A 25,217-nucleotide genomic window follows, 5' to 3' on the forward strand; every position below is an offset into this window, starting at 1 on the left:
GACAGTGCCTGGGGAGCCACAGGCAGACCAGAACCAAACGAGCAGACTGGCTGCTTTCTGGACTCGGGCGCAGTGGGGACTCTGTTGTCCCCTTAGGTCTACCTTGTTGATTGGTCTGTTTATTTCCTTATTTCCTGGAACAGGTGTTCAGCGCTGTTCACAAGGAGGACTCCGGGCAGTATTTCTGTATTGCCTCCAATGATGCCGGCTCAGCCAGGTGTGAGGAGCAGGAGATGGAAGTCTGTGAGTCACTTTTTGAAAAGATTTCATCAAAGACTAGAGAGTGGATAAGACATTCAATATTGAGTATTAGACCATCAGGTTGGACAGCTGTCTCCCTTGGGTCAGCTTTCTCCTGGAGCTGGCTGGAACGCACTGGGGAAGACAGGATGAGTCTAGACAAGCAGGTTCCCAAGAAAGACTTCCCAGGTCTTCTGGTGTTGGAGACATGGCCAGTCACGTAGCATTCAGTGAGTTAATAAATTCCGGTTCCTTGGTAATCGATGGAATTATCAAACACGTGGTTGTGCAAGGCCTCCAGAAACCTGGCTCCAGAGTGGATGCTGAGGGGAGAGAACGTATAGGCGCACCTCCTCACTCCTGGTGCTTTCCGTTCTCTTTTTCCTTCCTATTTGTAACCACCCACAGCAGTGTTTCCTAGAGTTACCTGATGATAAAGTCTGGGCCCATCCCAGATGTCTCCTGGAAATGTCTCTGTAAAATAAGCATTCCTGGTAGGGAAACCCTACACTAGAGTCATTTTCTCCTGAAGGAAAATTCCTGAGTTTTCTCCAGACCTATTGTATCTTTAGAGATGGAACTGGAACTGACATTTTAAATACAAATTCCAAGTTGATTTTCAAGGACTCACTCACATTTGAGAACCAGCATACTAGAGTAATGGAGAATTTTGAGTTTTCAAATTAACTGACTTTTGTTGATAAATTCCCTGCATTCTTATGTGCATAAAGGAAACAGCCACCAGTGCTCTCACAGGGAAGTGCATCGCCCAGCATGTAGAAATGATAAAGGACTCCCAGGGACTTTCCTCTAAGAGGCCTGCAGGTGGGAGGCTAGGGGGCCAGTGCAGTAGAAGGGCAAGGTCTCTCCTAGTTTTTTTTTTTTTTTTTAAGATTTATTTATTTATTTGAAATACAGAGTTACAGAGAGGAAGAGACAGAAAAATCTTCCATCCACTGTTTCACTCCCCAGATGGCCACAACAGCCAGGGCTGGGCCAGGATGAATCCAGGAGCTTCTTCCCAGTCTTGGGAACTAGCTTTCGTCTTTCAAATAATTCACAAGAAAGTGAGATCCTGGAAATTAATTTTTACTCACTTTGGATTCCTGGCACCTAAACTTGTCCATACAATGTAACCATTTCTCCCATTAGTAACAGTCTTGGGCATTTAGCCAGAGGATTTTAAATTTTTCTATATATTACCAAGCCCTTTGTAACACAGAATGCAGTGTCAGTGCATTTGAACTGTCAGCCTCTGTTCTTTTCACCCCTTCAGTCAGGGTTATGGTGTTCTAGATGAAGAAAGCTCTTAGTGCCCTCAGTTTGCTCTGGTTGGCTGGGGTGGGTAGAGGGCTGAGTCTGGGAGGGCGGGGGAAGGGGCTGAGGGCTCAAGTCTTCCTAAGGAACAGCTGGTATGTGTCATCTTGTCCCTCAACTTCCTTCTCAGATGACCTCAACATCGCTGGCATCATTGGGGGTGTTCTGGTTGTCCTTGCTGTCCTGGCCCTGATAACGCTGGGCATCTGCTGTGCATACAGACGTGGCTACTTCATCAACAACAGGCAGGATGGAGAGAGGTGAGCCCGCCTTGCCTGAAAAAATCTAAGCCCAAGCTAGCCTTGATCAGAGCATGAGGCCACTGAATTGCCCCCTTCTGTCCACAGTTACAAGACCCCAGGGAAGTCAGATGGAGTTAACTATATCAGGACAGACGAAGAGGTAAGTAGCTGGAAGTCCAGGTATGCCCAGCCGGGAAACCAAGTGGGCCCCATAGGGAGATCTTTGAGTTCCTGTGTACACCCTGCACTCCTCAGTCCTTCACGGTGGCATGCACACACTAATGGGATTCACACTTGCTTTTAGTATGGCTCAGTCTCCAGGACACGTTTGGCCCACATTTAGTTTGCTAGTTTTTCTGTTTCTCACTGCCCCTGGGGTCTCTTGGCTGTTAATCTGTATTGGCTTTGCAGGGTGACTTCAGGCACAAGTCATCATTTGTGATCTGAAACCTGGCCGTGTGGCTGAGAGCAGTGCAAATACCTCTACTAGAATCTCCTGTCCGGGGCAGCCGTGAACCTGCTGAGTGCACCAGGACAGAGCTTGACACTCATGCAGAAGCTTTTTGTTTTGGCCAAAGTTGACCGCTACTCCTTTCTTACTCTTTTAACAAGCCACACGAATAAAAGATTTTTCCTCAAGATGGGCATGGTAACCACAAGGAAACAGAATGAACACACCGACTTGGATTCCCACGCCTATTAGGGTGATCACAGCAGCTCTCAGGCACAGGCTCTGTGAAGCCAGTGTATTGTCATTGGCTGTCAAGCAGCCAGATGGGCCCATGGGAGGTGACAAGGCAGCTGTGTGACTGCCCTCAGCCCACATTTGCATCTGTGAACCCAGAAAAAGGCTCACATGACAGCCTTGTTCCACTGCCAACAGGCCCCCCACACTGTGTTCCTAAAGGCTCTGGTGGTTACTGTTGTAGTAGCCATCTTGGAAAATCTTTTTGGATCAGCATTTTATAAAAACAACCAAAAATCAGGAAGGTAAATCCTTGCTGGAAGAGGGGTCTTCTAATCTGGGGAACCCTGCATGTCCAAGAGGGTGTCAGCATTGAAGCAAAACCTCTGTCATAGGCTAAGTCAGAAATGGTACGGAAATATGCTTTTTTATGGGTCTCGTTTATTTTATAAAATTTTACATTCTAAATTTCTGCTAAAGATGTATTTTGATTATTGAAGAAAATTTCTATTTAAACTGTAAATATATTGTCATACAATGTTAACCTATTTTTTTAAACAAAGGTCAATTTAATGTAGAAGTTCCAAGCAAATAGTGTTGAATTGGAAAATATCAGTAATTAAGAGTATTTTATCCAAGGACTCCTCTCAAGAAAGCTTACTGGAACATTCCTTTTGCCACATAAGGTTTAGCATTTTTCATAAGAGAACTTAGGACATCTGTACATCAGATGGTTGTTACTTAGGAAACCTTTGAAAAATTCTCATCTAGCAGTATTGAAATCTGTCTGTCCAAGCAAACCTAAGGAGCTCTCAGGTTAGCTTTGAACTGCCTCTCCCCAAGACCCCCGGAAGCCTTCAGGTGTCCACGTAGAGACCACTCTGTTCACCTCCCAGGGTGAGTCACAGCCAGGATGCCCCCCGCCCCCTTCCATCTTTACAACCCCTGAGGTGCTGGACCCTTCGCCTCCACGGTGGTATGCACGCGTCCTGGAGCACTTGTGGCATCCCAGCCTTTGGGTTCTCGTGACAGACCTTTTTATGGCTATGGACGGCTCACAAAACAAAGCAGTTACTGCCATTTCTAAAGTTCATTTTAATTATTTGTGTAGTTCAATGAGGTTGTCCAGGGCCAAGGGCAGTTTTGAAATCAAGTTTGTCCACTGCAGTATTTTTACAGAGGAATCCCACCGTTCCTCTTTGCCATGAAGAAAGCGCCCGGCACCACAGGTTCTCCGTCTGCTCACAATAAAGCATTGTGTGGCAGCAGCCAGCCCAGCCTTCTGAAGCATGTCGGGCAGTACAGCCAGGGTAAAAAGCCTGATGGCGAGGACAGCACACGCCTGAATCAAAAGCAGTTTTCTAATTTTGATTTAAAATATTTTATCTGCCCAAGACAGTGCTCACTTTGTGGGGGACATTAAAAACATCATCCAAAGCCTTTGTTCTTCAAGAGCAGATGTTCTTAGCCTCAGAGACACCGCTGGGCTACACTCATGATGTGAAGGGGTTTGAAGCAAGGAGTTTCTCAAAAGGAACATCTAATTCCATTGTGTGCCTAAAGGATGGTTTTTATGTAGAAAAACATAGTCACCTTGTGATTCAACTTTCAGTGTCTTAATTTTTTTGTACTTTGACAGTTTTTTTACTTGAGCCTTTTGTTGACTTTCCTTTGTAAGTTATGTGACATACTTTGTTACGGGATATTTTGCAGAAGTCGTAGGCAACAATTCCTCCGTGGTACCTGTCTTCTTTTGCATTGCTGTCTCGCCTGCTTAGAGTTAAGACTGTCCCTTCATCTTCACCTCCTCTTGGTAGGAGGGGATAGCTCCCCAGTCTACTTCTTGGGGCTTAACACTCTGCTCCCTTCTCGGCTGTCGTAAGATGGGGTGGCCTGTTGCCTCCCTTCCTACACCCCAACCATCTACCCCGGTGCCATGGGAGCTGGATCTGTCAGAGGAGACAGCATTAAGGTGTGGAGTTGGGGAAGCAGTTGCCTGTTACTGTGAAACTGTAGACAGAGCAGGAGCCCTCAAGTATTTTTAAGATGTGAATGTGAATTGAAGGCTCAAGGCCTGAACAGGCGGTGCTTCTGGCTTTTGGTGTAGATGTTGCTGTACATAGATGTTACAGACTTGTACTAACACACCTATAATTTGGTATTTGTTAAAACTCATTTATAAAAGCTTTAAATAAATCAATGTCTGCTCCATACTTTCTTTCTTGTTTGTTCTTATGTTGGGTTTACTGCCTCTTGCTGGCATTTTGTTAGGAGTAGAGTACTGAGACTGGTCTCATCCTACCATTGTCTACAGGGAAAGCAGAACTGGACTTGGCATGATTGTTCACACAAGAGTGACGAGTCCACATGTGTCTCAGTGCACACCTGGGAAAGCCATGGTTATGGAGCACAATGGCATCCTATCCCCAAACATGCAGAAATAGTAACTTCATACTATTGTTTCTGTAATACTGGGATTAAAAGATATGAACAAACATTTCTTTCTGGCCATTCCTGGTCAAACACTGTTCCAAGTTTACTTACTGGTCCTCTCATCATTCCCTCCCCTCAACCCCTGGCAGTTCTCAGCAGAGCCGCACACAAATCTGTGTCAGTGCTGCCCAGCCTAAGGGATATGACGCTGGTTTTCGTAAGCAGGAACTGCATTTATGTACCGGTAAGAGTGCAGTTAGGAGACAAACAGCTGTGTGAGAACAGGGACACAACCCTAAAGACAAATGAAGTCATTTTCCCAACATTAGTTTCATTCTTCTTGAATACTGCGTATAAAATTAAAATGACAAGCAACAGAAACCCTGTCCTAAATAAAGGAAGGTCCTACTGAATGCTGGATTTATGTTTAACCTTTATTTATTTCAGAAAACTGTACACTTCTTAAAAATCTGCAATTATAAATAATAGAAAAAATATTACAGTCAAAATTTTGTTATTAACTCTGGGAAAATATGTACTATAAGGAATTCAAACAAGCTAACAGAAGCTTGACATATACAAGAAAGCTGCAGTTCTTGAGTTGTGTTTTTTAAAAACTAGATTATGGCTTAATAGGAATGGACTTGACACTTTTCAAATAGAGTAAAGTTATAATATAAAATAGTTGAAGTTTAGGATAAGAAAATCTAAATGTGGTGTTTCTCTATTATTTTACAAATTTTTAACCACACAATTCATTTCATTAAAAGAAATACAAAAGGTCTGCCAGCTAAGCACAGGTGAGCCATTAGAGAATGGCGGCATCCAAGGACAAGCTTTGGGGTTACCTAGTGAAGCACCACTTGAGGCAGGCAGGAGGCAGTCCATCTGCCTGCCCACATGCATGAGACACCCGTGTTTCTCCACTGTTCCCGACCGCTGCTGTGCTGCCATCACGCACACAAGCTGGCCTGCATCGCCAAGGTGCTAGGTACACATGTGTGTGGAATTCATGGATGACATGAGCAGTTCTGTTACCTGCAACGTGAAAGGCCCCATGTGTGGGGACGACTGCTGGCAGGCTGGGCCGAGCTTGTGGCTGGGTCCTGGATGTGGGGCTCGGCCCACTGGCCCACAGAGATGATCCGCGATGGTTTGTACGTAATAGAAAAGGGGAGAGAAGAGGAGAAAAGAAAAAGTCTCCTCAAACTCTTGCCTTCCTGGCACTTCTGGAGCAGGCTTCAGTTGGCTGTTTTCAGGGGTGTCTTTCGCTGGGACCTCCTGCTGGGGGGTGGGTTGTCTTTATTCCTGGCTGGAGACTGCACATTCCACTGCTGAGGCTGTGGAGGCCTGGAGAATTAAAAGACACACACTCTGGCACTAAGAGGGAAAAAAAACCTGATGAGAACATCTACCTCAAAAGGAACTCGAGTAGACTTACGGTTTGTCCGGCAATGATAAACACAAAATGTCATTTCCGTGGCTCTGTGTTTCAGCTTTCTCTGAAAGGAAATCAAGCACAAACTCAGCTTCCCAGAACACGCAAAGGCAGCTAGCCTAACGGACAGAGAGGCAGAACTTGCCTTTGGCTGAAAAAGGAGTCCGTGGTGTCCCTATGTAGCTGACCCCTGCTCCAAAGGTGACATCATTGATGGTCTCTGGGGAAAGGGGAGAAACACCACAGTTAATAAGAAGCTGGCAGAAGACATCCACAGTCAGCTGAGCAAGCAGGTCAAAGAGTCTGCTCTGGGTTTCCTGCATTCCCTACGTAGCATCTGAGTGCTCAGACCTCAACTTGACCCAGGACTTCATACTTCACAGGGCTGAAGGCTCCTTCCAGCCAGGCACTCTCCCTTCACCTGAGCCCCGCTGACCAGTCCTCTTCAGTTTGCTCTGCTGGCCTCGGAGCATCCACTGCTCACCTGTTTGGCCTTCCGCCTGCACTGGTGTCTGCCTTGACTAGCCCCTCCTCCAGCTCAGATGCCTCTCGGAGCCAGCGCTACACTTCCTACTGCACCTCCCCTGAACTCTCTGCGGCTACCTCACCACTCAGATTATTCCTCCTCCTTCTGTTTTTATTTTTTTCCAAGATTTTATTTAAGAGGCAGAGTTACAGACAGAGGGAAAGACGGAGAGAAAGGTCTTCCATCTGTTGCTTCACTCTCCAAATGGCCGCAATGGCTGGAGCTGGGCTGACAAGAAGCCAGGTCTCCCATGAGGGTGTAGGAGCCCAAAACCTTAGGTCATCTTCTACTGCTTTCCCAAGCCATAAAGCAGAGAGCTGGATTGGAAAAGGAGCAGCTGGGACACGAACTGGCACCCATATGGGATGCTGGCATCTCAGGTGGAGGCTTAGCCTACTATGCCACAGTGGCAGCCCCTGCATGTTCCTTCTGTGTTCCTAGCCAGTAAATGGCCCGGCCATGCTAGAAATACCAGGCATCGCTAGCCATTCCTCCACGTGAGATCAGTGACCAAGTCCTGTCAATTCAGTCTTCTCAGTTTCCCTTCATCCCATCACCGTGCTCCACCTCACTGTGCTCATCTCACCCGTCACCCTTAATCCCTCACAGTGCTCCCCACCCCACCAGGGCCACTCCTCTTCCAGTCCCCCTTAGGAGGCAGGAGAGCACAGACAAGCAGATGGTGTGACTTCTGCCTCTGGGGCCCTTAAGTTGCTTCACTGCTGACATGGGAACCAAGACCTACCCACCTTCTAGGGAGGTTGTGTAAAGTGCTCAGTGCAGGACCTGGTACGAGGTAAGTGCTGATGAGTTAGTGACCGCTGGGCTGCCTTACTGGCTGCATGCCTGGTGTCGCTGGTACAGCACCTGCCCTGCTCAGGCACCTCTCAAGCACAGCTAAACTCTGTCCTCTGAGCTGGCCCCGAGACACCTTTGGTTTCCTTCCCTTGCTAACACGCGTGTGTGTAGATCCCTGCTCTCGAACAGGCTCTGGCCTATCACGCTTGCATGCCTAGCTGCTCTGCCTGCCCTCCCCCCATCTATATAGCACACCAGACTGTCTTAGAGACTGGGGGGGGGGGGTGCAGCCTTGCCCCACCGGGATGTGGCCCGTCACCTTGCGTGAGCTTCCATAAGCAGCTCAGAACAGCACAGGCACAACACTGCTGACGCCGAGCCAGAGCCCTGCCCTTCTTTCTGCGACACGCTGGGAAGCGAGCTTTAGAATTCCTGCCATTCCCCCACACAGAGCTGCCTTCTGAGTACTGACTGTATCTTTCTAGTCTACATTGTAAAACCCATCAGTGTACCATGGTCTGTGTACCCAAGAGCTACTCAGGCATTCTTAATAGACAAGGGAGGAGAATTCTGGTTCACTGACATGAAAATAGCTCAGTGCTGCGTGCTCCTGTTCCTGTGAGGTCTCCCCTGGTGCTCCCATTTGAAATCCCTCCTCACACTCTGTGCCCTCCCTGAGTGGGTTCCCGGTAGTGAGCTGCATACCTGTACTTTGCACCCATGCACCGGCTCTTGGATCCCTAGTGCACTAGGCTTAGAATCAAAGGCAGAATTGTCTTTGGCACCTGAACTTCAGCAGTAAGAGGAACTCGCTACCATTCTCTCACCCTCCTCGGTTAAAATCCTAGCTGTGACAATTACTCTCTTCCACTGAGCAAACCACTGTTTGTGAATACTCCTGGTGTGTGGTAACAGTTGAACTAGTAGCATCTCCTTGGTAGCTTTGCAGAGCTGAGATCACTTCCTGACAGTCAGACCCACTTAAGGTACGTCGTAAGAATGTGCATTTATAAACCACAGAGAAAACAGGATGGAGTGATTCTTGGTTCTCTAATAGGAGACGCTCCTGTAAGGACGTCTTCCTGGTTCAGAATAAAGACTGATGGGCAGAAGTCGCATCTTTAGGAGTCCTATGCCGTGGAGCCTCAAGGAGGAACGAGAGCAGCACGACCCAGGGACCCCTAGGAGCAAAGACAGCGGCAACACGCACCCGAGGGCAGCATGAACGCACCACGCCAGGTGTCCCGCCCAGGAACACCTGCTGCCGGGACACCCACCCACCAGTGCGATCAGGGCTCAGTGGAGAGCACAGCTGAAATGAGATGCACCCTCCCCGTCTCTCCAGCATATGGCACCCCGCTGCCAAAATAGAAGCACTGCTGCCCCTGAGCCAGGAACACAGAAAACTTTTGTTGGAAAGAGGCTAATTTTTTACATACATAACATTCCACCTGTTCAGCATAGGCGCAGGAAGCCAAAACTACCCACTGCCTTTAATGGCAAAAGCCGTCAACGTTTCAGCTGTTGTCTGGGGAGATGTGGTGCAGAGTTCTGTTCCTGAGTCTCGCTGAAAAGGGGAACCGGGATGAACTTTATCTGGAACCCACTATGTATCTGGGAGCTGCCAGCACCACAATAACAGAACCAACAGGCAAGCTGCTAGAACCCAGCGAGCAAACGTGAGCTGACTGAGGGCGACTCGTGGGCGGCCTGGCACCTTGCTGCCGTGTCATCACAGAGATGAACCGCGGTCACGATGGTCCTGCAATGCCCCCAAGGTCAACTGGGGAAGTGAGGCTATAGTCAGAGGCCTGGCTCAGCTCCCCACCCTGCCGTGCAGCAACCATGGAACAGAGCTCTGGTTCACAGCCACCAGCTTCCAAGTACCGCATGGCCTCGTGGAGCTGGCGGAGAGAAAACAGCAAGCGCACACAACAAATGTGTGGGCACTGCTGAGAGGGCCAGGAGGTGCGGGACGGGGCCTGCTGTAGCCTGAGGGGCTGCGGTGAGGGCACATGGAGGCTGAGTCAGGCAGGAGTGTGGTCTGATGCAGGCTCCCTGTGATGCCGGCACATGTCTGGGGTGCAGAGGGTGAGGGTCACAAAGGGACACCCTGGGCACAGCTGTACCAACTTTCTCATGCTATTCTCCTCTTCCCAAAATAGTGTTTCTTATGGGACTTGCAGCCATAAGAAGCTGTAAAGCAAACAATGGGATAAAATATTCTTCCAACGCCCCTCTACTGGGGTCTTCAAAACATTCATGGAAAGTGCATACTGTGAAAAAACTATGCATGGATTTCAATCTTTTTTTGCACCAAGGCAAACTTATCTTTTAATTACATTTTCTGAGAACTGAATGAAGCACCCTCATATTATGAAGCTGAAGGAAAAGCATGGGCCATGAAGCTAAAGCAGCAGACAGGAAGTGAGACGATGCAGGCTCCTGGCACAGCTGGCAGTGCAGCGCTAGACACACTGCTAGACACACTGCTGCCCCTCCAGTCTCAGTTTGCTCCGGAACTCCCGTGCATACAGATTAGTGCTAACAGCTGACCACAGCTCGGGGCCGAACCAGCAGCAAGGAGGGCTGCCTCTAGATGGCGCTGTCTGATAGTCACATGACCTCTCTGGGGCCTCGGCTTCCCCTGTCACCCCAGAATCCCTCACAGGTTGCTATGAAGTGTATCTGGTTAATGGAAAGAGTACTTGCCAATCATTCACTAAGTGTTCAGTTAACAAAAGTCATAACTGCGAAACATGCAGTGTGAAAAATGCCCCATGTTGCTGAGTATCAGGAGGGCTCCTATCCAGTTAAAGGAACCGTCTTGTAACTAAAAATTTTTACTATAGCAAATACATGAAGACAGAGGCAAGACTAAGAGAAGCCAACTTATTCAAATTAGTTACTTACTCTCAGGGGTGCTGATGGCTCGTTTAGTGACAAGGTCAATAGCTCCATTGGACACTTGCTCCAAACTGTATGAAGATGCTAGGATGTAACACAAAGGTTTGATCTGTTCAAATAACCCACAACATGCCAAGGAACAAAACAACCAGATGAGAACAACATAACATGGACAATAAAGTTAAAATCTCCAATATTTAAAGTGTTCTTATAAAGAAGTAATTCAGAAAAAAATACAAATGAATGAGAAACATGAAGGGAAAAAAATCCATTCTCACCAGGATCTAAAGAACAGGAAATTAAAGCTATACCATTGTGGGGCTATAAAGCTCAGTCCAGACATGACAAAATTATAAAGCCAGTGCCTCTAAGTAGGAAGTGGACACTAGTGAGCCATAATCAAGAACACAGTTTGGAGGGGTGCGCATGTGACAAAGCAGTTAAGACTCTGGGAGGCAGCAGATCACTGACTGCCTGCCACTCGTATGGGAACCACGGATTGAATTCCAGGCTCCCAACCTTGACTCCCCAGCTGTTGTCGGCATTTTTGGAATGAATCAACAGATAAGAGTTCTTTCTCTATTTCTCTGCCTCTCAAACAAATAAAACCCCAAAAATATGAAAGATTTTAACACTACTACTAAAAATATAAATATATAACAGGGTAAACTATGGAGGATAGCCTGATGCTATCACAAGTCTTTTTTTTTTTTCCCCAGATTTTATTTATTTTTTTGAGAGGTAGAGCTATAGATAGAGAGAGGGAGAGACAGAGAGAAAGGTCTTCTATCTGGTGGTTCACACCCCAAATGGCCGCAACAGCTGGAGCTGAGCCTATCTGAAGCCAGGAGCCTCCTCTGGGTCTCCCACACGGGTGCAGGGGCCCAAACACTTGGGCCATCTTCCACAGCTTTCCCAGGCCATAAGTAGAGAGCTGAATTGGGAGAGGAGCAGCCAGGACACAAACCAGCATCCATATGGGATGCTGCCACCACAGGTAGAGGCTTAGCACTGGCCACAGCACTGGCCCCTATCACAAGCCTTTAAAATATTCATGACCTTTGATGGCTGGGAAAAATCAGGATATCAAAACATCAGAAAACCCTTCATTTCCAAGAATAGGGCAGTAATGAATATGCTTTGGGACTTCCACGGGATGGAATGCTACAGAATCACTAGTGGAAGTTCTGAAAGAAGAGTTCATGGAGAAAATCTCACTCACTGCTTATTATTGTGTGCACAGGGAAGCAGATTATTTATAAATGATACAAGTAAATGTATAAACAAAACTGTGTGTGCAGTAGGAACACTGCCATGGTGAGGTCTGGAGTTTGCTCCATTTGCCAAATCTCTTAGCACAAATATACACTGCTTTATTACCCACAATCCTAAATCTTCAATTAATATTGTTTAAAGATGGGAAAACAGAAACCATTTTAAAAGGAGTAAGTAGCAGCCTGTTTTATTTGTAAGCTCTCACTCTGTCTGGGGCCAACCCAAAGGCTTACCGTGATTGCTTGTTTTGTCCAGGCTTTCAGAATTTAAAGCGAAAGGCACAACTCCCAGGCTCCGGCTCTGATGCCTGCTCTTTGACTCCACTGCTTTCTTGACGGAATTCAAGATCGCAATGGTGCTCAGGGACATGGGCCTGTGGAGAACAAGAAGCCACACATGGGGACGTTCACAGTGCAGGCCCTGCAGAGGCAGCACAGACACCACCGTGCCTTCCCATGTCCTTCCCAGAGCACGGCTCATCCGCACGTGCCTTGACCTCTAAGGGAGGGTGTGCTGATGCCTGGCGGGGACAGCAGATCCTGGGGACGGTAGTGGAGAACCGTCCTTGGCTGCCACACTGAGCTCTCTACCTGGCTTTGGGCATTAACATTTTCAATGGTCCCATTTCTTGTGTAGGAGGCAAGGTTGGTGCATGGCCAGTGCTTGACCAGGGAGTTGAGGGCTGGCGCACGGCAGGGAGCACAGCAGGATTTTCTTGGCCAGGGGGAGCTGGCGTTTCTAAGCCTGGAGCAGCCTGTTAAGAGAAAAGGAATCGAATTGTCATGTGCTGTGAGCAAGTCCATACAAAATGTATCTTAATATCGCATCAGCCCTAGGCAAGCAGAACTTTCTCTTCAGAAACAGAGAACTACTAGAAAACTGCCCTGCGAGATGTAGCATTAAAAACAACGGGAAGTGCAGTTCGTCCTCTTCTCTTTTTAACAGAGCAGATCTGTCTGGAATCCCCAGGGCAGGGAGAACACAGTGAATGTGGGGAGCAGGGAACCCAGCAAGACCCCAGGGGACACCGTACCCTAAGAGGTGAAAAGACTGCAAATACTCAGCACGTCAAAGAGACCTGGGTGTCCACAGCCTTGGGCATCAGAAGTTCTGCCCCCTGGTGGCATCTTGCTCTCTGGGCATGTGTAAGTTTCTCCACATTCCTATCACAAGACTTCCCCGGGAGTCCCTGTGACACGGCCCTGGGGGAGGGCAGGCCTCAAGGTATCACAGGCAACAAAGGAACTGGGCCGTGGCCAGCAGGCAGCATAAGGTCTGACTCTTGCCACAGAGGGCAGACTGGAGACCTGGTCACGCTTAAGGTGGAAGCCTCCTGTCTACCTGCACTGCTTGCGCCCCGTCGGCACTGTCTGTGGTCCTAGTCGCCTCCGCCAGTTTGGCCAGCTCTTGCTCTTGGGCTAGCTGTTCGTTGTACTTCTTCATGTCGTACTCAAGTTCTGATGCCAGTTGTTTGTCAACAGCGAAGAAGTCCTTGACTTCATCCCGGTAATCCTGCATCACCTCCTACAACACACCAGAAGCATCCTTTAATGTTTCCTTGGGTAGAAAAACAAGCCTATTTTATAAATAAGACTCCTATTTCTGAGGACAGCCTTTCTACTGCAGTAACTAACAGGTTAACACATCAAGGAAACACTAACTGCTCTTAGCGTGGACCACAGAAACAAGTGAACAGGCTGTGAGATTTCACTAATAGCTCTGATCTCTTAGGAAGCTTCTCGTCTCTGCTTCCCGTCAGGCCAACCTCCCAGTGCCTCCTGGGGGAAAGTCACGGTTCTGGCTTAGACAAGGTTCCTGGGTGTGTTACAGGACATGGTGCAGCCTGAGAGTGCTCATCTGTCTTGGTTAGTGTCCCCCTCTGGCTCCCCATTGACCATGGCCATGCCTGGGTCCCATCTCTGTGCCCTCCTGCGAAGATTTAGGTCCACCTGGGTAAGACATTCTCAGGTCTTCCAGGGACACAGCCTCACTCCTAAGAGAAACCACAGCAGAGAACAGCATTGCAGGGAGACAAGGATCCACGGCTGCTCCAGCTGGGAGGGAGGAGGGAAACCCACCCTCCCTTTCAGCTGCTACTAAGAGTGGGTTCCACAGAGGAGGAAGAGAATCATGGCAGCCACAGACATAAAGCACCTTTGGGGCACCCTCTGCAGATGTGATCAGAAATAGGTGTATGCTTGTCTGAAGTGTTTAGGTGGTCTCATTAGCTTCTCAGTGCCTTTTTTTTCCCCTGAGGCTTAAAACAGGGCAATAAAAATGTAAGAATGGGGTGTACGTTTGGCAGTGGCTAACATGACGCTTAGGATGTTCACATCTTATACTGGAGTGCCTGGGTTTGAGTCTGGTTCTGCTCCTGATTCTAGCTTCTTGCTAATGTGCACCCCTGGGAGGAAGTAGTGATGGCTCAAGTAGTTGGGTCCCTGCCACCCACATGGGAGACTTGGATTGAGTTTTAGGATCCTGGCTTTGACCTGGCCCATCCTGGCTGTTGTAGGTGAACCAGCAGATGGGAAATCTCTCTCTTTCTCTGCGCCTGTCTGTCCCTGTCTTTCTGCCTTTCAAATAAAAATTAAAAAAAAAATAAATATAAAGTAATCTAAAGTTCTCATTTTTTCCATGCAGTGAGCCTATCTTTCCCACCTTAACTTCCCTAGGATAAAAGCTATTTGAAATACTATGTCAATACAATGTCAATTTTGCTATAGCAATTTTTGGAAAAAGAAAATTCTTTCAAGAGGAAAAATGCATAATGTGAACAGAGAAATGACTCCGTTCAATTAAAGGAAAAAATGCTGGAATAATTTCTGGGTGAAAGATTTTTCCAGAAAAATCTGAGGGCTTGTTTAGGTCTGTACTGTGAGTAAACACACCATGGCTTTGCCTGCATGGAGCTTCTCGGGGTTCTCCTATTGCATAATAGAATCTCCAGCCCAGGGATGGTGTTGCCCAGGTTGGTGGCTGGTGCCCAAGTCCCCAGACATGCTGTCACAGGACAGGGCAGTGACTCCCTGAGCTTGCCAATCTGGGACTGCAATACCCTTCACAGGAAGTGCTGAGATGATGACTCTGTCACAGATCCCAGTCGAGAAAGTCTTCAAAATGGAATTCAACCCCACTAGGACTCACCTGCTCAGCACAGCGAGTCAGCTCGTCACAGACTCTGCCACGCGAGGAAAGGACAGCTTTAGGGGAGCCTCTGGCCAGACCCCCCATCCTCTCTACAATCGCCACAGGCCTGTGTGACCTGGGTATTGCTAAGTAAACCCACATGCACTGTGAGTCCTGACTGTACACTGTCCGTGGCATCATAACTCACAGGAGACCCTAAGGAAAGGACTGGTGCCTGGGCAGTGGTGACTGTGGTCTGCTCCTCACTTACCCTGAGATAGTTCATGAGCTCCCGCAGAGCTGGGATCTTATTTTTCTCCAGCACAGTCTTCAGGGAGATGATAATTGGAATGATATTTTCTATGAAATTTCTCTTCTGAACCTGCAGTGACACAAAGGCCTGCTTTAGATGCGTAGACTTCAGAGTGACAAGCAAGTTTCCTTCATCAGCTCTCTCCACACAGCCGAGCTCACACGCCCAGTTTATTTCTAATCTTTGGTTAAGACGCTTGGGGTGTACATAACATAGTGCTGTACGAGACCTTGCGAGCACAGCTAGCCAAGGAGGGTGGGGGCACACACTGGGCGTATCTTCTACGTGAGGAAAGGGAGTTAGAGCTGTGTTGAGTAACTTGAGAGGCAGCTCCAAATCTTCACATGAAGCCATAATGGGCCCTGAGCTCTGGCTCCACATCCAGTTTCTCCATCCCATCCCCTCCCCTCTGGGATGAGAACTGGCTCGCTCTGGCTACTGAAAAAACACTTTATATTCCCATGGGGCAAATGATAAAGGTCTAAAAATGGCTGAGCATGAAGGCAGTTGGTTTGGCTCATCTCTCTCCCTTTCTCCTTGTTCTACATTTATGCAGCTGTATACCAACCCACACAGTGCTCCAGATTTACACAGAATTACCTGATTTAATCAAGTCCTCAGAGTGTGTAACTTCAAGGATCACTAATCATAAACATTTCATAACAAACCTCTCAGAATTAAAAATAACTCATTATATGTGGTGCACATGTAGTAGTGGTTACGATGCTGCCTGGGAGGGCCATCGCACATCCCGTTTGGGAGTGCCTGGGTTCAAGTCCCAGGTCAGCTTCTGATACAGCTTCCTCCTAATGTACCAGTGATGGTTCCAGTGTTTGAGTCCTTGCCTCCCATGTGGTTTGGAAGATCTCTCCCTGTCTTTCTGTTGTGTGTGTGTCTCTTTGCTTTTCAAACAAATACAATTAAATAAAAATTTAAAAACATCCTCATTACAGTAGCCTCCATATCCACTCTTCTGAACTTGCACAGCCTCTTTCTTATTTAAAGCCACCAGTGTCTGACCTGTAAACCAGTCATTTCTACAGGCTTATGAGAGTTCCTAGAAAGGGATGGACACAGGTAGACAAATAAACGATTTCATAAATCTGAATCTGAGGGCACGAGTATTCTTACAAAGCAGCCTAACTGCATTCACCAACAAGTTTCATACTGCTTCTCTAGACCAAACAGAGGTGACCCGTGGGAAGGAAGGGGTGAAGCAAGGAATCCTGACCAGCAGGGGTATGTCCCTGTTAGTAGCAAGGAGTTAAGGCCCTGTAGATGGAGGATGGCTGCGTAGGACAGAAGGGGGAGCCAGGAAGGAGCACTGGAGGCTTCTTGGGCAAGATGATCCTTGGGAGGCTGGCGCCGTGGCTCACTACGCTAATCCTCCGCCTTGCGGCGCCGGCACACCGGGTTCTAGTCCCGGTCGGGGCGCCAGATTCTGTCCCGGTTGCTCCTCTTCCAGGCCAGCTCTCTGCTGTGGCCTGGGAGTGCAGTGGAGGATGGCCCAAGTACTTGGGCCCTGCACCCCATGGGAGACCAGGAGAAGCACCTGGCTCCTACCATCGGATTGGCGCGGTGCGCCGGCCGCGGTGGCCATCGGAGGGTGAACCAACGGCAAAGGAAGACCTTTCTCTCTGTCTCTCTCTCACTGTCCACTCTGCCTGTCAAAAAATAAATAAATAAAAAATTAAAAAAAAAAAAAAAAGATGACCCTTGGGGTGTAGAGGGATCAGATGAGAAAGCGAGGCTGCTGCAGAGATGCAGTGTAAGGGCACAGAAAAAGGCAAGTATGTCCACAGCTGAGGGCTGGAGACATAGCCAGGCCAGGAGGCAGGATACTGGATGGGGCGAGGGCAGGCACACTAAGTTCTGTACACCCTGAAGGAGAATCAGAGAATTCAAAGATGACAGGGAGTCACCAATGCAGTCTTTAAAGATTTCACCAGTGACGTCTAACTTATATATGATAAACTTACCAATTTTAAGCAAACAGTTCTGTGATTTTCATCAAAGTGTACACAAAGTTACCAGCACCACACAGCACTCACAGTCATACTAACACGTTCCTTGCCACCCATCGTGATCAATCTGCCTCTAGCCTACTTTAAGCAGGGGACTAAAATGAGCAAATCTGTATTGAAAAAAATACTGTTCTGAGAGCAAGGTAATGCACAGCCCACAGCAGGAAAAAACTAGAGACAGAAAGGGTGCTAAGGAAACACTTGGAGATGGCACAGACTTAGATAAAGCCAGACCACACAGGCAGGACCAAACAGGGTCAGACCAAACAGGTAGGACCCCATGGCAAACTGGATTTGACAAAAGGCTATTTCTTTGGGTCAAAAGTCATAAGGGGTCAGGTGGGAAATTCAGATTGGCAATGGAGGCCAAGCACAAGAACATGGGCCTGTCGAGGACTGTGGCAACCAGGCTCCTGCCCAAAGTCATTCCAACTCAAACCTCACACTCGCTGGCCAAAAGAGCATGTGCCTGGCATGCCAGCCTCCACCTGGGGAAGCACCAGGCTCCCTGGATAAACTGGTGGACAATGGATTGTGTGAAAAGAGACACAGCACAGGAAAATGAGACGATTGGTTCTGTTTTGATGATAAGAGTGAGACACCTTGGCATGTCAAGGCCAGCAAGGGGAACTGGGTTCAGGTTCACAAAAAGCTGGAACTCCAAACAGGTTAAGAATCAGCAGCACACAGGAGAGAGCTAAAGCCAAAGGTTCGGGTGAACACAGGGCCTCGGGCACAGCACCGAGAGGTGCAGTGTGGAGAAGCCAGTGCCAGGGCTCCTCAAGAAGAGCAACACTCACTTGGGAGATGAGCTTTTTCTGGGCCTCCTGCATGACGGCATTCGCCAGAGCCATGTCATCTTCTTCCATAAGCAGGTCCTTATCTGGTTTAGACCTCATGGCCAGAAGCTTGATTTCCTTGGAGCTGAGGACCTCAAATGTATCTGAGAGCAGCTCACTGGCTTCCATGTCCAGAGGGAGGACACCGTCGGCAAAGCACGCTGAGAGGAAGAGAAGAGGATCAGCCTGGGGGGCACACCAGCCCCTGGGGGGCAGGGCAAACCCCAAATCCCAGAACTGTGGGCCATGTGGGGCTGCCAGGGGTCTGCATGGGGCACAGCAGGTGCCAAAGGACAGAAGACAGGTATCCCTGCAGCACTGGGACACCCCTTGCTGCAGACCTGCTGGTGTATCATCAACACAGCAGAGGTTTCAAAACACACTTTACTCCAAACACATCAGGCCTACCCAAAATACTAAGGCAGATTTTGGAAGTGATGTTGAATCGCTGTTCATCTGTGAAGTATTCCAGAAGAAACTTGTAGATTTTCATTCGTTTCTCTTTGTTTGCTTTTCCCTTCAGTGAAAACAGCCGCTTCTCTCTGTGGCAGAACAGAACAATTTACCACGTTACGCGGGCACAGGTGACAAGGATTCAATGCAGTACTTCCACAGCATCCTAAAAGCTGTATGCCAAATTCCCCAGTGCACTGACGAGATTCCAATGTGCACCACGAGATTTCTCTCAGCAATGGGGTCTTAGGCTGGAATTTTCTTATGTCACTCTGCCAAGGAAGTGACGACCACCACCACAAACACCTGGCTCAGGGTTTGTGTCCAACACCTGCACATGCCACAGCGACGACCACGGCTGCTCCACTGACCTCTCTGACTGGGAGAATTTGTTATACTTCTCATGCTTCTCATAGTTGTTGAAGTGGAAGATGCACTCAATGAAGTGCTGGAAGAACATGACAGGATTCCTCTTCAGCAACAGGTGAGCCAGGCAAAACTCTCCAAAGCTGCAAAGAAGAAAACAAAAGAAAGAGACAGATTTGCTACCCGTAGTCGACCTCTGCAATCATACCACGAACTCTGCCAAACAGAAGAGGACTTGGGATGGGCACTGTGGCATAATGGGTTAACTGCCTGCATGCATATCTCAGTGCCTGGGATGGAGTCCCACTTCTGCTTCTCAACCAGCTTCCTGCTAATGTGCGTCTGGGAGGCAGCAGCGATGGCTCAAGTACCTGGGTCCCTGTCACCAATGTGGGAGATCCAAATGCAGTTTCTGACTGCTGGCTTTCACCTGGTCCAGCCCTGGCTGTTGCTGGCATTTGAGAAATAAGTGAACCAGCAGATGGAAGATCTCTGTCTCTCTACCTTTCAAATAAATAACAAAAAAAAAAAAAAAAAAAAAAGGGAGAGAGAGAGAGAGAACTACACTATAAATACGGGTAAGAGTTTCTAAGCCCATCCCAATAAACACCACGATGAGATAAGAAGCAAGGGAGATTTGGCTTCTTTCGTCTGTGCCTGCACAATAGCTTCCTTTGGCATCCAAGGTCAATGTAAAAGCTTTCTCTATAAGGTTTCATTTCTAGATTCTACCAAGGTGCTATTATCCAGTTTCAGCTGTAAGAAAAAAATAACCAACCAGCCTATTCTAAACTGCTGCTTCTCAACGGAGGTCTCAAGGCTGATCAAGTGACCAGGGTCACCTTAAAAAGAACACCTGGTCTCCATTCTCCACAATCACTAACAAAGAACAATTCTAGTAATGGAAACCGAGGGATTAGTGATAAGAATGTCAGCTGTTGGATGCAAGGGGCAAGTCCCCTCTGCAGTGACTGACTTTCCCTGATTTTCCATCAACAGCAAACCCTGGGCACTATCCTTCTATCTGCACCCCCAAACCTGGAAGGGGTTCTCTACATATCCGTCCAATACCCTCTGTGGTACACAGACCCCTAGGAGCACACCAAGATGAAGGGAAAAATTCTAACATGTTTCCAAAGCCAAATATAAACAGACAAAAGCCTGACTGCCTGCTGGCTTCTGTTTTACTGTGACAATGAGAAGGCTAAGGCATTGGATTGGCTTGTGGGTCACATGAGCTACTGCAAGGCTGGGGATGATCCATCCAAGCCACAGAGAACAGTATCTTAATCTCATTGCAGAGCTCAGAGGTAATTCGCACCAGGAGTACCAGTCAGCCCTCCACAGGACAGGAATGTTGACAAGGACAATCTAAATGGTGTGCACGTGGCTTTGAAATGCTAGGACTTTGCACTAGGACTAGGATTGAGCCTCTCCTAATGGTGTTCTTTGGTTAAGATTCACACTAATCTATTCACGGCAACATGTCATATCACGATGGAAGGAAGCCTAGATAAAAATCCCATAGCAGGGCCAGCGCTGTGGCACAGCTGGTTAATGCCCTGACTGAAGTGCCAGCATCCCATATGGGCACCAGTTCAAGACCTGGCTGCTCCACTTCCAATCCAGCTCTCTGCTATGTCCTGGGAAAGCAGTAGAAGGTGGTTCAAGTTCTTGGGCCCCTGCACCCGCATGGGAGACCTGGAAGAAGCTCCTGGCGCCTGGCTTCGGATCAGCGCAGCTCCAGCTGTTGTGGCCAGTTGGGGAGTGAAGCAGCGGATGGAAGACCTCTCTCTCTCTCTCTCTCTGTGTAACTCCAACTTTCAAATAAATAAATTAATTAAAAAAAAATCCCATGGCAGATGATCACATTTTGATATTCATTCAGTAAACAGGGAAGCAGCCTGACTTATAAATATGCAAACAAAGAAAATACAATTCTAATTAATAAAGGCTGTTCCTTGTGGAGTTTATTAAGGATGGCACAGGGCACCTGTTTGATCTGAGTAATCAGTGTGTTCTGTGCAAACTGCATTATTCAGTGATGTGCTTTGAAAGGCAAAGGTCAGACACGAGATGAAGTTCTTTCTAAACAAGCGTTACTTTGGGAAACCCTCTATGAGAAGGGAGAAAACCACTAAGCAAATAAAAAAATCATCTCCCAGGGCAGGCATTTAGCACAATGGCTAAGATGCCTTCTGTATTGGAGTGCCTGGATTTGAGTCCTGGCTCCTCCACTTCTGATCCAGCTTCCTGTTAATGTGCACCCTAGGAGGCAGTAGTGACGGCTCAAGAACTTGAGTCCCTTCCACCCATGTGGGAGACCTGGATGGAGTTCTGAGCTCCTGGCTTTGGACCTGGTCCAGCCTGGGCATTGGGGAGTGAACCAGTGGATGGGAGATCTCTCGGTCACTTTCTCTTTCTGCCTTTCAAATAAAGGGAAATAAAGATGTAAAAATAATAATAGCAAATGATAAGTATGTCCCCTCTGTGGATTTTCTCATAGTAAACCTGCCATGGAATAGCAGTTTCCACATTACCCTGAACTTCCTCCTCAGACTTGAAGTCATGCACCCAACAGTGTGAAGGCAGGACTTGGTGTCATATACCAGTCTACTCAGAGTTTAGGTTGAGAATTCATACGGGTGGGAGAATATTGCAGAATCCATGTCCTACTGAAAAACTGGCCTAAGCAACTATACAAAGGAATTCAACTGTATCAACAACTGTGCCAGGGTTCTTATGCTCAGAAGGAAAGCAGAGTCATGGAGCAGTCTATCACAAGATCCCTGAAACCATTCAGTGAGTGCTGGCCAGGCCTAACCTTGCTACTGCGTTTACTGGGGCTTCATTAAAGGGCAAGTTTCAACCTTGATCAGATGGGACTTACAGATCCTATGAACCTGATGACTATTTTATTTTTGCTTACCTTCTAAAAAGTTAAAAAAAATTAACATTCCAAGCACCGCCACCCAGAACATTCCTTTAGAGCAACAGAAAGTGGCACCTCTCCAAAATCTAGATCTGAAAACATCACTGACTCTTAAGAAACCTCAGTAATCAAAGGGGTTGGTCTGCCTCCTTCTCAGCCGCTCCTCACTCTTCAGGGGGAGTCCACAGGACCAGGAGGAATCACACCAGCGACTGCGGGACATCACCTAGAGGTCTGACACAGTAACTGCGTTGCATGGAAAACAACTCAGTCTGCGTAATAACCTCGTAAAAGGAAATGATTATCTCTTACTAAGAACTGAAACCAGGGATCCAAACAGCCCAATGAGGCCACAAAGGAAATGCAGTCTGTTTACTTATGTTCTCAGTTTTAGTAGCAAATATAAAAATCAGGTTTTCTGGGGCCAATACTGAGGCATAGTAGGTGAAGCTGCCATCTGCAACACTGGGATTGAGTCCCAGCTGTTCCATTTCCTATTCAGCTCCCTGATAATATATATAGGAAGGCAGTGGAAGACAGCCCAAGCACCTGGGCCCCTGCCACCCACATGGGAAACCTGGATGGAGTTCCAGGCCCCTGGTTTTCGCCCAGCCCAGCCCTAGCTGTTGTGCCCATTTTGGGAGTGAACCAGTGGATGGAAACTCTCTCTATGTCTCTACCTCTCTGTTACTGTGCCTTTCAAATAAATAAATAAAAAAAAATCTTAAAAACTAAAACAAAAAAAACAAAACTGAATTCCTTCAGATTTCTTCCTGAGCCAGGTACCATTCTGAGCAAATGTTTGTTCTAGGAAAGCCACTATTAATGGCTTCCTACTCTTGATTTGGCCAAAAACATCAATCTACTTCAGGTTAGGACTGGGGCCCAGCACCATTTCTCCCAGAATTCCAACTGAAACTGCAGCAAGTGACTTTCCATATCCTTGTTTTCTTGTCATTTGGCTTCTCTACATTGCTGTTTCTTCTTTCCTTGTCTTCAGACCATCTACTGTGCTCTAGTGGGTAGACAGCTGCTACAAGTACAATACAAAGTGTGTGGCCAAGTGTTCCAAGGAAAAGACAGCTGAGGGAGGGGGCAGGGAAGGAGGGGAGAGGGCTGGCTCCTGGTTCCCACACGGCTCCTCCATCCGGTTCAGCTGCTGCAGTCGGCCTCTCTTGTCGGCTCCCGCCCCTCCCTGAGGTCTGGTTCCTGTTTCCTTCTCCATTTCAGGAGTGTCTTCAGTATCGAAAGGAGAGCTCATCTGACACCCTCATTGTAGGTCTGGTGTTGTTATGTTCAGTTTCATCCACTGTGTACTCTGTGCCACACTCCGCAATCACGTCGTGGTCTGTGTCACTGCACTGCCATTCAAACAGCCGAGAGAACAGGCTGCCTTGCTGTCCAGCTGACTCCCTCATCCTCCCCAGCTGTTCTGTAATATCACAGAGCTCTCCAGATACCTGAGTACTTACTTGGCTTCCAAATCAAGTCATGTTTGTCTTTTCTCCCTTTTCTATCTCTGTAGTCCATTATTTTAGTCGCTTTCTTGTCTGGAAACTCTCTGGCCTCTGTGTTCTTGCACTTCTGCAACATTTGCTTGCTACTTTGCTATCATCTTGTAATGATTACTACTCTACAAGGCCACCACCTAGTGGGCAGAGGGGAAAATGTATCATGCAGTACTGCAGGCCCCAAATTTCAGTGACCAGTTAAAAGTGCAATGTAAATTTGCTCATCCCAGAATCTTTGAGAAATCTAGTTGGACACAATAATAAATTCAAGGGGCTGGTACTGTGGCGTAGTGGGTAAAGCTGCCACCTGCAATGCTGGCATCCCATATGGGCGCCGGTTCAAGACCCAGCTGCTCCACTTCCAATCCAGCTCTCTGTTATGGCCTGGAAAAGCAGTGGAGGATATCAAGTCCTTGGGCCCCTTCACCCATTTGGGAGACCCGGAGGAAGCTCCTGGCTCCTGGCTTCTGATCGGCCCAGTCCCAGCTGTTGCTGCCAATTGGGGAGTGAACTATTGGATGGAAGACCTCTCTCTCTCTCTCTCTCTGCCTCTTCCTCTCTGTAACTGCCTTTCAAATAAATAAATGAATCTTTACAAAAAAAAATTCAAAAAGCTCTGTCACTATAGCTTCTTCATAAGACTACTATTACCAAATACACAGGGAAAATTAATATATGTAATATAAACAGATGGGCCTGGCTTTTGGCCTAAACATCTAGGCACAGTACAGAACCAGTCATGAGTAAGTATTATGAAGCCAATGTATAGGTAGGAGCATGCGGTAAAGCAACTTGGTTCCCTTCCCAATTATACAAAGAGGAAGAAAGCGCTTTAGCCTGAGCTTTCTGCTTCTGGTTCTACAGAGTATTAATTAGAACATTAACCTTCCGCTAGTTTATTATGTGAAATGTTCCTCCTTGGAAAATTACACCCAAAGAAAACCAAGCAGAAACTCTTCCATGGAACTCAGACTAATTACTAGTGACAATATTTAGAATCAGAGGCACCTATTATTATAAGCTATTTATAGTGAGTGAACTATAAAGTATGAAGGCCTTTCCCCACTGAGGTGGCTTTCACCATGGCATTCAACATGCCATTGTCCAACTGCAGACTTGCATAAAGAAAAATTATTCATACAATCTAGGGTGGCACAATCTTTTAAAAAATGATAGAGGAACAGGAATCGACAATTGGCCACGTTACTCCCATCCCCCCAATTCTCAGGGAGCCTTGTGAGCTGTACACTCCGTTTCACACTGTGTAATCCTGTCTTCATTCCTCGAATTTCTCCATTACAATTTCTGTACTTAAAGTCTGAACTCTTTATCAAAACTCACATTTTGGCTGGCGCTGTGGCTCGAAAGGCTAATCCTCCGCCTGCGGTGCCAGCACCCCGGGTTCTAGTCCCAGTCGGGGCGCCAGATTCTGTTCTGGTTGCTCCTCTTCCTGTCCAGCTCTCTGCTATGGCCCGGGAGTGGAGTAGAGGATGCCCCAAGTGCTGGGGCCCTGCACCTGCAAGGGAGACCAGGAGAAACACCTGGCTCCTGGCTACAGATCAGCGTGATGCACCGGCTGCAGCACGCCAGCTGCAGCGGCCATTGTGGGGTGAACCAAGGAAGACCTTTCTCTCTATCTCTCTCTCTCACTGTCCACTCTGCCTGTCAAAAAATAAAAATAAATAAACCTCACATTTTTGGAGACTAGAAATCACCTGAGTTAACTCAATAGTTGATGCCAAATTTTCTATATAGTTTAATAGGATAAAGGCAGGTGCTATTCTTCCCT

At 47.6% G+C, this 25,217-nt stretch overlaps 2 protein-coding genes across 6 annotated transcripts in view; one reads left to right on the top strand and one right to left on the bottom strand.

Moving 5' to 3' along the window:
• JAM3 (junctional adhesion molecule 3) overlaps positions 1-20,836 on the top strand; it is an 85,814-nt gene extending 64,978 nt beyond the window's left edge. Inside the window, exons 6-9 of one of the 2 annotated variants that reach the window (XM_008248362.5) lie at positions 144-243; positions 1,688-1,817; positions 1,905-1,959; positions 2,211-4,697. In XM_008248362.5, the coding sequence (XP_008246584.1) occupies positions 144-243; positions 1,688-1,817; positions 1,905-1,959; positions 2,211-2,246 (321 nt within the window). In that variant the 3' untranslated portion in view covers positions 2,247-4,697. Of the gene's footprint in view, positions 1-143; positions 244-1,687; positions 1,818-1,904; positions 1,960-2,210; positions 4,698-18,689 lie in introns of those variants that run through there. The other variant, XM_008248363.5, reaches the window with a different exon arrangement.
• Positions 5,334-25,217, bottom strand: part of NCAPD3 (non-SMC condensin II complex subunit D3) — a 72,435-nt gene continuing 52,551 nt past the window's right edge. For 3 of the 4 annotated variants that reach the window (XM_051834481.3, XM_051834480.3, XM_089314714.1), the window contains 11 exons: positions 18,991-19,128; positions 18,575-18,708; positions 18,128-18,327; positions 15,262-15,372; positions 13,203-13,385; positions 12,452-12,615; positions 12,095-12,234; positions 10,593-10,670; positions 6,501-6,575; positions 6,359-6,419; positions 5,334-6,267 (listed from right to left, as the gene is read on the bottom strand). In XM_051834481.3, the coding sequence (XP_051690441.1) occupies positions 6,159-6,267; positions 6,359-6,419; positions 6,501-6,575; positions 10,593-10,670; positions 12,095-12,234; positions 12,452-12,615; positions 13,203-13,385; positions 15,262-15,372; positions 18,128-18,327; positions 18,575-18,708; positions 18,991-19,128 (1,393 nt within the window). In that variant the 3' untranslated portion in view covers positions 5,334-6,158. Of the gene's footprint in view, positions 6,268-6,358; positions 6,420-6,500; positions 6,576-10,592; positions 10,671-12,094; positions 12,235-12,451; positions 12,616-13,202; positions 13,386-15,261; positions 15,373-18,127; positions 18,328-18,574; positions 18,709-18,981; positions 19,129-24,769; positions 24,945-25,217 lie in introns of those variants that run through there. The other variant, XR_016222116.1, reaches the window with a different exon arrangement.

The sequence above is a fragment of the Oryctolagus cuniculus genome, chromosome 1 (assembly GCF_051225735.1).
Source record: "Oryctolagus cuniculus isolate XC-2025 breed Fujian yellow rabbit chromosome 1, ASM5122573v1, whole genome shotgun sequence".
NCBI classification, from domain to species: domain Eukaryota; kingdom Metazoa; phylum Chordata; class Mammalia; order Lagomorpha; family Leporidae; genus Oryctolagus; species Oryctolagus cuniculus.